At 43.1% G+C, this 13,527-nt stretch overlaps 1 protein-coding gene across 2 annotated transcripts in view; it reads left to right on the top strand.

Moving 5' to 3' along the window:
- Positions 1 to 13,527, top strand: part of LOC132994607 (sodium/hydrogen exchanger 9-like) — a 71,379-nt gene that overhangs the window by 44,744 nt on the left and 13,108 nt on the right. For both annotated transcript variants that reach the window (XM_061065087.1, XM_061065086.1), the window contains exons 13-14: positions 10,694 to 10,739; positions 13,356 to 13,411. In XM_061065087.1, the coding sequence (XP_060921070.1) occupies positions 10,694 to 10,739; positions 13,356 to 13,411 (102 nt within the window). The remainder of the gene's footprint in view (positions 1 to 10,693; positions 10,740 to 13,355; positions 13,412 to 13,527) is intronic.

Raw genomic sequence — 13,527 nt, 5'->3', positions numbered from 1 at the left:
TGTATTTTGAGGCTTTTTGTGCCTTTTATTGGAGATACACTGGATAGAGTTTGAAATAGGGGAGAGAGAGAGAGTAATAATAATAATAATAATAATAATAATAATAATAAGAACTTTATTTCTATAGCACCTTTTAAAAACACAGGTTTACAAAGTGCTTTGACAAACAGTAAAAACAAGAACAAACTAAACCAAACACAGAAGAACAGAAACAACAGCAAGAACATAACAGAACCATCACAAGAACCATCATAAGAACCATCATAAGAACCATCATAAGAACCATCACAAGAACCATCATAAGAACCATCATAAGAACATCATAAGAACCATCACAAGAACCATCATAAGAACCATCAGAAGAACCATCACAAGAACCATCAGAAGAACCATCATAAGAACCATCATAAGAACCATCATAAGAACCATCACAAGAACCATCATAAGAACCATCAGAAGAACCATCACAAGAACCATCACAAGAACCATCAGAAGAACCATCATGAGAACCATCACAAGAACCATCACAAGAACCATCAGAAGAACCATCATAAGAACCATCACAAGAACCATCACAAGAACCCAACAACACGAGCTGAGACCAAGAGGAACCAAAGATTTAAAAAGATGTAAGAAACTAAAAGAGATAAAAGCAAATCAAAAAATAACAGCAATAAGAAAGTAAGAGCAGAAAAAGAAATAGAAACAAGTGATTAAATGATCATGATCGTGATCGTCGTAATGCAGGAAAGGAGCCACAGGTAGGACTTGAACCCGGGGCCGCCCCGCTCTGAGGACACCAACCTCTGTACATGCAAACTACATGTTCTTGTGCCGTCATAAAGAAGCGTCACGCTCACCGTTTGGGATCATGCTTGATGGACGCTTGCTGCTGGGCGTTTTGAGACGACAGTACACAACAAATTGAGTCTAAATAATAATAATGATAATATTAACTTTATTTATATAGCACCTTTAAAAACAAATGTTTACAAAGTGCTGTGACAGACAAATACAGCAACACGACAACAGAACAGAGATCAACAGAGAGGGCAAAATTGTAAAAATGCAAATAACAGGAATAAGATCCAACAGACAGGTGTGGAGAGGCAGTTCAGTACAGTGAAGGAAAATTTGTTTAAAATCAAGCAGGAAAGAACAAAATTCAAATTGAGGGAGAGTGGGACGACATCACATCACAGGCTGTAAACACAGAATGAAGATAAACAGAAGGGATAAACAGGACACTGGTTAAATAAATAAAGCAACAGAGAGCTGAAGAGTTATACGATAAAAGGAGGAATTTAAAAAAGACTAAGAGCAGTAAAATGAATACAGGAAGGGATAGATCTTTAAAGGAGAATTCACATAAAAATGAAGAGGCTGCGCTGGTGCAAGTTGAATGAAGTCGGGGGGAAAAGTGTTTCTGTGTTGTGGCTGGATTGGAGAGATGGACAGAACGGAGGAGTGTGTGTGTGTGTGTGCGTGTGTGTGTGTGTGTGTGTGTGTGTGTGTGAAACGACTGCCCTTTAAAGACCGCATTAACTGATTTGGGTATCGTGAATACATTTGCTTATTGACAAATTTATCTCGGGCGTGTGCCGATGTAAGACAAAGAATCTCCACATCTGTAAACACGACACTAAACCAGCTCAGTGCCTAACTAGATGTGAGGCGGTGGTTTGAGGATATAATAATTGTGCCTGAGGTGAGGTCTAGAGATACAAAAGCAGGCCAGTGTCTCCTGATATCCGCTCAAAAAAAAAGAGAAGAAAAAAACCTCCCAGTGAGCTTAGCTGCAATAAGCCATTAGCCCAGTGCCACATATAACACACAAAAACAGGCTTTCTCTGACATTCTCTGGCTATATTTATCTGGTGGCAGGAACACTACGCCCTTGATCTGAATTCTCTTCAAATAAAGACATGGCACTGTCCAAATGTGACAGCTGGTCACTGCAGCTCGAGACGCCCCGCTAAGCCACGTTTCTCCAGCGTTATCACAATAAAGACATTTGATCTCACATCCTTGAGGCAAGAATGAAAGGAAGGAAGAAGGAAGGAAGGAGAGGGGAAATAAAACTGAAATAAGGGGATTTCTCCTGTGCTGCAAATTATGAATCTGGCAGAGAGAATAGACCCTCGGGCAATTGTCCTCAAACTTGTCCAGTCTTTCAAAGCTTCATCTGCAACCATGTTTGAAACTGGGCTGTTTTTTAATTCATCAAAAGGCTTTTTTAATTTAATTTTCAAGATCCCTGTTCCTCATACAAACAGCAGCCATCAGTGAAGCAACATGCTTTAAATTATTTGAGCAACTCAGTGAGGTCTTAAATCCACCACTGAGAGACTTTGACATTTTATTTTTATTTTATTTTATTTATTAGCACACATATAAGAATACATCAAAATAGGATTAACAAAAACATAAACGGTGTGTCAGGAGAGGTCAAGAAGCCAACAGGTTTATACAAGGGACCTCACCTCTTAAGAGACAAATAAAACAACTAAGCAAATCCAATTACACAATTTCAAAACAAAATTAAATATAAACACATATACAGTAACCTGTACACATATTCATACACACACACACTTAGACACATACATACAATAGAAAGACTCAAGATTTAACCCTCTATCAGCTAAATGAAACAGACATTAATCTATTAAAAAGGGAGTGAATGAGTGAGTTGATGGGGAAAAAAGAGAGATATATTTTATATATGTAAAAGTTTGACCTCGTGGATGGAATGTGAAGACAGTTTCCTTTTAAAAATCTCTGGAGACGAAGACATAAATGTCCATATTTGTGCAAAGCTCGTACTGTTGCACAAAGAGTTTTACTGAAGTTGTCAAGACATCTGAGGAGGTAAGTACCACATGGTTTTAACCTCCAAGTGGTAACCTCCGGTGTTGAAAAATGAAGCCGATGCAGAAGTGTAAAATCCTGCAGTTCCGTGAGTGTCCACTAGAGGCTGGCTGCAGAAACACAGGAAGTCACATACACACCCATTCTAAAAAGCCTGTTTTTACAGCAGACAAAAAGAGTACAGCCTGGTTCAAAGTCTTGCACGTACACTTCGCTCTTACAGCTATTGCTAACTTGTTACCTGGCGTCTACAGCGGTACTCACACACTGCATCAAGGCACACTTTATTTAATTCTGCTGTCTATCTTCCTACTTTAAATCAATCATTCCTAATTTAATAAAGAAAGTGTTTGATCCCAGTGGGCAGGGACCGTCAGCCTGACATTTTTCATGACATGCTTCATATTTCTCTCACTGCGCTGGGCTAACTTTAGGCCACTTCCTGCTGTCACGCTGCGACATCCAGGTGAACGCTGTGAGAAGGGAAATACATTCTCTGTGATAATAATATATTTTTACTCCCATCTGTCCTCGGTTGTCCACAGGGATCCAGCTGGCTGAAATGATAACAAAACATCCCCTCCGGACAGTGTGAGAAAATAGAGAAGAGAGACAATCATAAAGACAGAGGAAGAGTGAAGATGTTAGATCAGAGAACCCGGGCAACAACAATAAAGGAATTGTTGATCTTTTTAGGAAGTTTGTCTCTTTGCAATTTTGCCGAGGCTTACCCGCACATCCACAAAGTCCATGTGCGCCGCGGTCCGTCAGCACTGTGCACTACTGTCACCCTCAATGCTCCTGTTTCCACATCACAGTGCCAGCAGCATCACTCCGCTCTGCTCCGTTTCAAATATTCACCAAGTTTATTCATGACGGAGTACGCTGCAAGCATGCATCAAGCTGAACAGAACAGATCCGGACAGGAAGTCAGACAAGAAAACGCACAGATCATACGGTCACTTTCAAAATAAAACACTATATACAGACTACTGATCGTATTCCCACGTGATCTTGTAGTTCTCCTGTGATCTTGTAGTTCTCCTGTGATCTTGTAGTTCTCTTGAGATCTTGTAGTTCTTCTGTGATCTTGTAGTTCTCCTGTGATCTTGCAGTTCTCTTGAGATCTTGTAGTTCTCCTGTGATCTTGTAGTTCTTCTGTGATCTTGCAGTTCTCTTGAGATCTTGTAGTTCTCCTGTGATCTTGTAGTTCTTCTGTGATCTTGTAGTTCTCTTGAGATCTTGTAGTTCTCCTGTGATCTTGTAGTTCTCCTGAGGTCTTGTAATTCTCTTGTGATCTTGTAGTTCTTCTGTGATCTTGTCGTTCTCCTGATATCTTGTAGTTCTTCTGTGATCTTGTACTTATCTTGAGATCTTGTAGTTCTGCTGTGATCTTGTGGCTCTCCTGTGATCTTGTAGTTCCTCTGGGATCTTGTAGTTCTCCTGAGATCTTGTAGTTCTCCTGTGATCTTGTAGTTCCCCTGAGATCTTGTAGTTCTTCTGTGATCTTGTAGTTCTGTGATCTTGTAGTTCTCCTGAGATCTTGTAGTTCTTCTGTGATCTTGTAGTTCTCCTGTGATTTTGTAGTTCTCCTGAGATCTTGTAGTTCTCTTGAGATCTTGTAGTTCTCCTGTGATCTTGTAGTTCTCCTGTGATCTTGTAGTTCTCCCGAGATCTTGTAGTTCTCCTGAGATCTTGTAGTTCTCCTGTGATCTTGTAGTTCTCCTGAGATCTTGTAGTTCTCCTGAGATCTTGTAGTTCTCCTGAGATCTTGTAGTTGTCCTGAGATCTTGTAGTTGTCCTGTGATCTAGTAGTTCTTTTGTGATCTTGAGATCTTGTAGTTCTCCTGTGATCTTGTAGTTCTCTTGAGATCCTGTAGATCTCCTGAGATCTTGTAGTTCTCCTGAGATCTTGTAGTTCTCCTGAGATCTTGTAGTTCTCCTGAGATCTTGTAGTTGTCCTGTGATCTTGTAGTTCTCCTGTGATCTTGTAGTTTTCCTGAGATCTTGTAGTTCTCCTGTGATCTTGTAGTTCTCCTGAGATCTTGTAGTTCTCCTGTGATCTTGTAGTTCTCCTGTGATCTTGTAGTTCTCCTGAGATCTTGTAGTTCTCCTGAGATCTTGTAGTTCTCCTGAGATCGTGTCCACTAAATATGACTAGCAGTAGTCTTAGCACAAAGAGCAGGAAGAGGGAGAAACTTCATACTTTTTCCTTTTAAAAGACTTGTTTAACAGGAAGTAGCCCAGCAGTCATTATGACAGGGAGCTGTCAGCGGACCAATCAGAGAGCCGACAAAGGCTCAATTGTTCATCTAAAGTTGTCCAATCAAGCAGCCACGTCTTTATTTGAATGCAGAGTTCAAACTGTTATGACGGCCCTCCACATTTTCCGTTTCTTATCATTCACTGCACTCCTTCAGTCAAAACACTGAGAGCTCACAGTCAGCGGTTGAGTCACTGCAGGCATTGATTTCTGCATTATGTGTTATTGTGTTTTTTTCTACTAGAGCTCATTCTCACACAAAGAGGCATGTTTTCTTTTTCAGCTGATAAAAGATGCTGCTGCCATGAGTAGCCATGGCAGCAACGATTAACAAACAAAGCCAATTAAAGAAGAACATTAAATGACATCATTCTTCATGATTTGTTTCCCTGTGCTGATGACTGTTGCTTCCTGGTTAAATGCAAATTCATGATTTATTGTTATTATGTTATTATTTATGATTTATTATAACAGTCAAATTCCTATCACAGCACCTGTCTTATCTGCTCCAGTCATACCTGTTAAATCACCAATCCCCTGTGCGTGCAGCTCCTAAAGTATTAGTGAAAGCATGAACAAGAGGTCAAAGTTGTTAATCTGCAAACTGCCCATTCCATGTAATTGTTTTTATGCTGCAGCCCGTAAAGGTCGGGTGATTTTTTTTAAAACTTTAGAGGCTTTTTAGGTCGGGTACAATCACTTCTATCTGAACCACTTCTCTTGCCCGCTTCCATCACTGCAACACCTGTTGACCTGATAACTGCTCTCATATCTGGTAAACCGAGGGGCGTCCAAAACGGCCGTGTGGGGTGGGGGGGGGTGATCATATAGTAAGCTCACTTTATAATTTCACTCACTATACATCTCACTGATTGGCCCTTTAAATTATCAAAACTGTCGGGAAAAACACAAAAATCTCTCCTGATGTTGAATATTTCCCATCTCTGCTTCATTAAATACCAACATAAATGTAACTTCAAAATGTACATATGCAGACGTTCTTTCCTTTTCTCTGTATCCATCCTGTCAAATATGTTCTCTTTATCCGTGCTGGCTTCAAACGACGATCTCTTTGCACAGAGTATGGAATCTGTGCAAATCCCTGGTGAGAGACCAAGTGGGATTTGCAGACAGGAAACTGAAAAAAATTGCTTAGATGTTTGGTCTTGTCCAAACTCACAGTATAGAGCAAACAGCGTCCCTGTGAGAATCCCCGTTCCTCTCTCATCCTCTGAGAGAAGTGACTATAGGGGGAATAGCAGTGAGCTCGGCAGAAGGGGGGGGGGGGGGGTGACTGAGGATTGGATTAGGAGGAAAACGTTTGGCCTGCATGTTAACCACTACCTGTAGTGATGGCTGCCTCCAAGCTGAGGAGATGTTTAATCAAATGAGCGCTATGTGCAGTGGAGGTGATGTTTCTGTTGCTCTTCTCTGGAGGCTTGGTGTTCAGCGTGCCTGCAGCACAGGAAGCGCAGCGTTATCATCCCACTCCTGTCAGCTGGTCTGATATCAACACAACAGGAAGCTTACATGTATGTTTGTACACACACACACACACACACACACACACACACACACATACTGCACCACTGCTCCAGGCTGAGTTATTTTCCTCTCATGGTGTAGATACTGACTTCTACGGAGGTGTTTACTGGCATGTGTGGGAGCTTTCTGGAGCCATCTTTGTGTGTAATTCCTTTTTTTTTAGTGTGTGTCTGTTCTTTTAAATGTGTTGGACAAGGTATAGTGAAAAAAAAAACACTCTCTTGATGCCAAAGCATAAGCATTAAAACGTGTTCATATTAATAGCAACATTCCCCAAAAAGCCCGGATGAGTCGTCTGTGAAAGGCCCCGCGCATTATGCAATGTCATCCTGGAATGTGTCCAGGGATATTTTAGTCACAGTGGAGCTCAACAGAAGATAGTTTGGAGATGGTATCAGCGCACAAAGAGCCCCACTAACACAGAACGAAGCATCGACTTTGCTCTGTGGACGACTGGAAGAAAAACTCAAATCTTACAATCGCACCAGATTGTGGGCAGGTTGAGTTTCTCTGTTGTGCATTTTGTTTGTGGTTTTTATTGCAGGGGTGTGATTTCCCCTGCAGAATGGGGAGCTCCACCTTACTGGGGGGAGGTAACTGGGACATATGGGTGGAACACATACTCATTTAGAGGCTCATTACTGAAGTATTTGTGACTCAGCTGTTGTCCAGTTCCTGCAGTTTATACGGCCCCTTAAAAACACAGGAAGGTTTATAATCACAATCATGACAGTTTGGTGATTTCTTAGCAAGAGCTAACCATGACGGTAACCTAGTGGTTGGTGCAGGCGCCCCATGTACGGAGGCCATGGTCATCCAAGCTGGTGGCCCGGGTTCAAATCCGACCTGTGGCTCTTTTCCAGCAGGTCGTTCCCCACTCTCTCTCTGCCAGATTTCTGACTCTAACAACTTCTCCGGTCTGTCACTTTAAGTAAAAGGCATAAAACTATGAAGCCTATTGGGTCATGTCGCCTGCCCCACAGTGGGTTCAAATCCGACCTCGGCCCCTTTGCTGCACGTCGTCCCCCTCTCTCTCCTCAAAACAAAAAGGCCCAAAAAACAACTAAAAAAAAGAAAAGAAAATATTTTCTAACTTGCCAACGTCTGCGATAGTTATCCTGTCACAAAGTCAATAAAATGATTTGAAAAGTTTGCAGACTGTCTTGTTTCCTTCAGTCCATGCCTGAAGCCCTTTTATGGATTTATGTTTTCTCGGAGCTCACGGCCACGGAGTCGTCAGATTAGTTTGGACCGGAGTTGTCTTTATCGAATATCATTGTGTTGAAGAAAAGGGCGCAGGGGTCACATCAATTCAGAAAACATGACACTGTGAGAGGGCGGCCGGCTGACAGCTGAATGTTTTCCCTGAGACACAAAGCAGACGTCAACTTGCTCACAAACAACCCCTGCCCTGTTATCTCCCCTCCCCCCCCCCCCCCCCCCCCCCCCCCCCCCCCCCCCCTCTCTCTCTCTCTCTGGCTGTCTCTGTCATGTCCTGTCCCAGAGTCAATCTTTTACTCACATGCAGTCACCAGCAGCACCGACTTACTCTGTCACTCTCATGTCACAGCAAACCATCTCACTCTCCATCACACCGAGGGACAGTAGAACTAAACCTCTAATGTTCCCTCTCCTCTTTCTATTCTTCCTTTTTTGCTTTTCCCTCAATGCGTCTTTCCATGTCTTGCTCTTTTTTCCGTCGCATCCTTATCTGCCCTTTGCCACTTTTTCTGTCGGCTTAGCTCAATGACGGAGCCCGTTGAGTTGGAACATGTCCCGCTAGCTGAGGGGGGATGCGGCATGTGTCACAGACACCAATCCAAAACAACTTCACAGTAAAAACCTTACATAATTAAAAAAAATATGAACGATATAGAGGAGTTCCAGCACACTTTTTTTTTAAAAACCCCTTTCTGCTTTTCTTACAAAATAGAATGCATCCATGTGGTGGGCAGGAAATCAAGACAGAAGCAGGGAGATGGTGGGAGGAGGAGACAAAGAGACGAGATTTAGAGGATGTAGGAGGTGATGAAGACAGGAAGAGTTATCTGGGGGAGTGAAATGGATTGTGAGATGATAAAAAAAAAAGGTGAGAAATAAAGGCAGAGAGTTAGAGGAAAGTGTAAGACATTTATGAGAAGAGGGAGGCAAGAAAAGGCTTGAAGAAAAGAGTATGTGAGAAAAAGGAGAGACAAAGATGGCTGGGGTGAAAGTAGAGATGGAGTGAAGGAAGACAAAGATGGTGTGAAATCAAATGAAAGCTCCTGTAAGGGAACCTTTGGTTTGTGTTGATTTTGGCCTGCATCAAATTAAGCAGCAACCTCCGGTGTTTAAAAAATGAAGGTGATGCAGAAGTGAAAAATCCTGCAGTTCCTCAAGTGTCCACTAGAGGCTGGCTGCAGAAGCACAGGAAGTCACATACACACCCATTCTAAAAAGCCTGTTTTTACAGCAAAGATTAACATGTTTACAGCCTGGTTCAAAAAACCAAATAGGTGTGATTAGCTCATGTCTCGATGGACACACACTGTACGGGGGGTGAACGTTTTGATGACTCATCAGTTTTGATTTGATGAAGGATAAGAGTTCTTCACAATAAGGCGTGTAGCTGACATGATTGACAGGTGGGCGCGGTGTAACGGTTTGTCAGGAGGTTTAAAACCCGCCTCAGCTCCAGCTCTCAGCCTGTCGTTAGGTTGACTGAAAGTTAGACTGAGACAGCATTTCCAGCATGGAGACCGCCATCGATGGGACTCCAGCGCCCCCTGCAGGAACAGACGGGTGATGTCACTCAGGCCTCAAACATTAATGTTTACAGTCTTCGGTTCAAAGACATAAAAAATGAAATGGTATTTTTATGCTTTTGTAGTTCATATAGAGAACATTCATTTCATTTTCCAGTAATGCACACTAAGATCTCACAGCAGCTGTCACATGCTGCACAAACAAGCCTGCAAACCAAAGACAAAAAAAAAGGCAATGATTAGAGCGAGAGAAACTAAAACACCAGAGAAGGGAGATGGATTGTGGATGGAAGGCAGCCAAGACAAAAATCTGCCCAACCTTAAGTAGTCGCAGCGTTTCTAATGCTCTGATGATAATCTCCACTCTGTTGTGTTATTGCAGAACTGTCTTAGCAAAAAGGCTCCGGCGTCAGCACATTCAGAAACACACTCAGTGCACTGTGATGCTGGGGGGGGGGGGCTATCTAAAAAATGTCTTGAGCCCTGCTGCACTAATGCTAGGCTATTACCGCTAACTGCTGACCTGTAGGAAGTAGCATCGACAGCCAGCCAGCAGCCCTCCAAGCTCTGAGATGACTTTTACACCCACAGTGCTCAGAAGGAAGGTTTTTTGGCTCCTGTAAAAAGTGGAAATTGTTGTGATTTTGGGTGGCAATGCAGAGGAAAATACATAAGAAATTATCGTTTGGCGTAAAAGTGCTGCTGTGTGTGTGTGTGTGTGTGTGTGGGGGGGGGGGGGGTTCAGTATGTGCAAAAGCAGGGAATGTGTGCAAACACAGTCTGAGGTAACGTGGATCACTCGGCTGCCACATGTCGCTCCTGAGTCACTTTATTTCACTTCAGAGAGGGAGCGAGCAAATCAGAGTGTAAGCCCTGTCGCTCGGGCACGACGGCAGCAAAGCGAGGTCTTAACCCCCCCCCCCGCAACAACCGCAGCCTCGAGAATATCAAGCATAACTGCGACGCTGTTTGTAGAAAATTGATCAGAGGTTTAGCGGTGTGACATTTTGCTGGTTTGATGCGGAAGACGAGGCTGATTGTTCTGTTTTTAGATGAAACGGTTTGAAAGGTCATGTTTAAATTGAGCCGAGCTCCACAATGATTTCCCCCTCTCATAGTTAAGTCAGACGCAGGGAAACAGACTGACGGGTCGAGCAGGTATAGAGATTCACATGTAGTGGAGAATCAGACCCTCGGGATTTGACTCTTTCTCTTCCTGCCTCTCGTTTGATTGAATCAGGCTTTGACCGTACATTTTTATTCTTTACAGAGCGAGGGAGGAGGAGGAGGGCAATCCAGAGGACCTTTCTTTTGAGGTAAAAACGCCCTTTTCAAACTGATCACTGATCTATTATTTAACCACTCTGTTTATTTCCACAGTCTTTGTCCTTTCTTTGAACTTAAAGGCTTTATATGTGATGTTTTGATCCAGCAGATGTCGCCCTTGAGCACCAGCATGAAACCAAAACAACTTGCGCTGCATTGTTGTGTTAGCATGCTAATGCTAGCGATCTTTATTATGCTCGTATCTTCACACTGCATGTAAATTTACCTGAAATGAGCGTGATCTAGAAACACAGTTAAGCAGTGAGTACAGTATGTTATTCTTCTTTTCTCTAGTCCCTCAATTAAACAACTTTTATACACGAGGGGAGGAGTCAGCCGGCCGTCCCGGCGATGTAAACAAACTGAAGATAGGACTCTGAAAACTCTGAAAACATCACAGACAGTGGGAGTCGGGTGTTACACCCATTGTAGACAGTCATGACTCACAGAGTTATTTTCAGAGGAGATACTTGATTTATATTATATTTAAGTGTGAAAAATCACATAAAGACTTTAACAGGTTTTGTTTACCTTCCAGTTTATAGAATATGATCCATCCATACATCCATTTTCTTCCGCTTATGAGAGGTCGGGTTGCAGTGGCAGCAAGCGACCCAAGTCAACCCACACATCCCCCACTAATATTTAATTTATATAATTCATAATAAAGTAACACAGTAAACATTTCTTTTTAAGGGAGGTGATGTAACTTTTGTATCCCAGACAGTAAAGCATCGATCCATCTACGTTTCCTCTGATTCCAGTCAGCAGAAGTCATAACAGCCAATGGGCCGTGTTTTCTCAAATTGAATGTGCATGGCTGCCTCCATTTAGCTGCTCTTAGAGCTATCACACAGGTATTGCTCATCTATCCCATTAACCTTGTTTTTTGCATAAGTGCGACCCCCCTGTTGATATATTACAGACAGCAGCAGTTGTCTTTATGCGTCCTGAAACACTTAAACTATTAGCGTCACTGCAAACAGTACTTCCAATGACTCTTTTTTTTATAGATTTATTGATCCAGTTTGAGCTTTTTCAGTGGATAAATATTTTATGAAAGATCGCTTCAAGCAAACATTAAACTTTAAAATGAAGGTTCTGATTTACAAAGTATGGAGAGAGAAATGACAGATGCAGGGATGAAGCAGCCAACAGAGCTTTAATACTCAGTGAAATGATCTTTGAAAAGAGAAGAACGACGCAGCTTTATTTGCTCTCCAGATTGCTTTAGCAGCCTTACAGCCTCCATATTAACAACGGGGGGAGGGGGGGAAGTGCTTTGCCTCTGTTCACTTCCTGTCAGCACCTGTGTGTGCAATCAGACTTTAAAGGAAGAAAGTGTGACTTTTTGATCCAGTAGAAGTCACCTTTTGAGCACCAGCATGAAACCAAAACAAACTGCTCTTTGGCCACGCCTCCTCCATACTGAAGCCTCCGCTCTCCTCCAGCTCCTACACCCCTCTCTCGCATGCAGGAGATATGAAACAGAATACACCGTAATTCAGTTATAGCTGTTCGTTTACCTCGCTTGTGTTGTACTGACTCTCTGATGTTCGGCACTTTGGATAAGAGCGTCTCCTAAATGAATTGTACTTCTGTAGATACCGTGCTCTAAGCTGTGTTTTCATTTCGTCTCCCCACTGGAGGGAAACTGCAGAGAGCAGCAACCACATTCCAAAACAATGAAACTTCATTTACTTAAGAGCTATTTTTAATCACCACCAAAGTGCTGCAGGGCCAGAACTGCGTCACAATCTGAGTCTGTCTGTGTGCTTCACTACTACTGTAAGGTATTGGTAGACTTAATGCACACGCTTTCTTTACATCACAGGGATTTTGAGGTATATCCTGCGGGTCCTCGCCCGGGCTCACAGAATACGCTTCCACCCTTTAATCTTGGCTGTTTATTCTAACGCCGCATGACATCAAAGCGCAGGAGAGGTTCACAAAGAGGGAAGGCACTTTTGCTTGCGTGCTAAATGACACGTCTGTAGCACATCCTCACAAGTGTGGCATCTTGTTGTGCAGGCAGGTCCAAACACCCACACACACACACACACACACACACACACACACACACACACACACACACACACACACACACACACACACACACACACACTATCCTCCCACCTAGCCATCACTGCTTCCTCCCAGCAGCTCTCCATCCCTTCTCTTTTCATCTTCTTATTTGACCAGAATCTTATCTGCACACTGTGAATGGGACATGGTCTGGGTCAGCTCCCCTACATGAATATGTGGCCAGAGGGGCTGAAAGGATAGAGAGCTGGGAGGAGGGTAAGGCTAGGAGGAGGAGGATCCCAATGGAGAGCTGAGGCTGAGCTGCAGGCCTCTTTCTTATGGAAATGGATAAATGTTAATCTGCCCAGAACTAGAGCTGCACTCGACTGCTCGGGGCATCCTTTTTACTGATCTTTAGGGATGTTTTTTGGGGGGGGCGTGGGGTCATTCGATATGGCCCCGCTGACCATCCAGGGGTGCAGGTTTCCAGCATTTCCATCAGACAGAAACATACAAGCGCCCCAGAGAGGGTCTTTGTGTGTTTATGTTATAACAGTGGCTCTCTCATGGTTCTCCCGCAGGTCGCATCAGGGAGGCCAGACACAACACGGGGCCTGTGGCACCGCCTGGACTACAAGTATCCTTTCACCGCTTTCTTCTCCAAAGCACTCCCACATCTGTTCGCACTCACAATGGTTAATGCATCGGTCTGTTGAGCTGAGTGGTGTTTTAGGGGGGAGTAGAAGGAAAATA

The sequence above is a fragment of the Labrus mixtus genome, chromosome 19, assembly GCF_963584025.1.
Source record: "Labrus mixtus chromosome 19, fLabMix1.1, whole genome shotgun sequence".
NCBI classification, from domain to species: Eukaryota; Metazoa; Chordata; class Actinopteri; order Labriformes; family Labridae; genus Labrus; species Labrus mixtus.
Note: the sequence above shows the minus strand (reverse complement) of the source record. Positions and strands in the feature narration are given on the sequence as shown.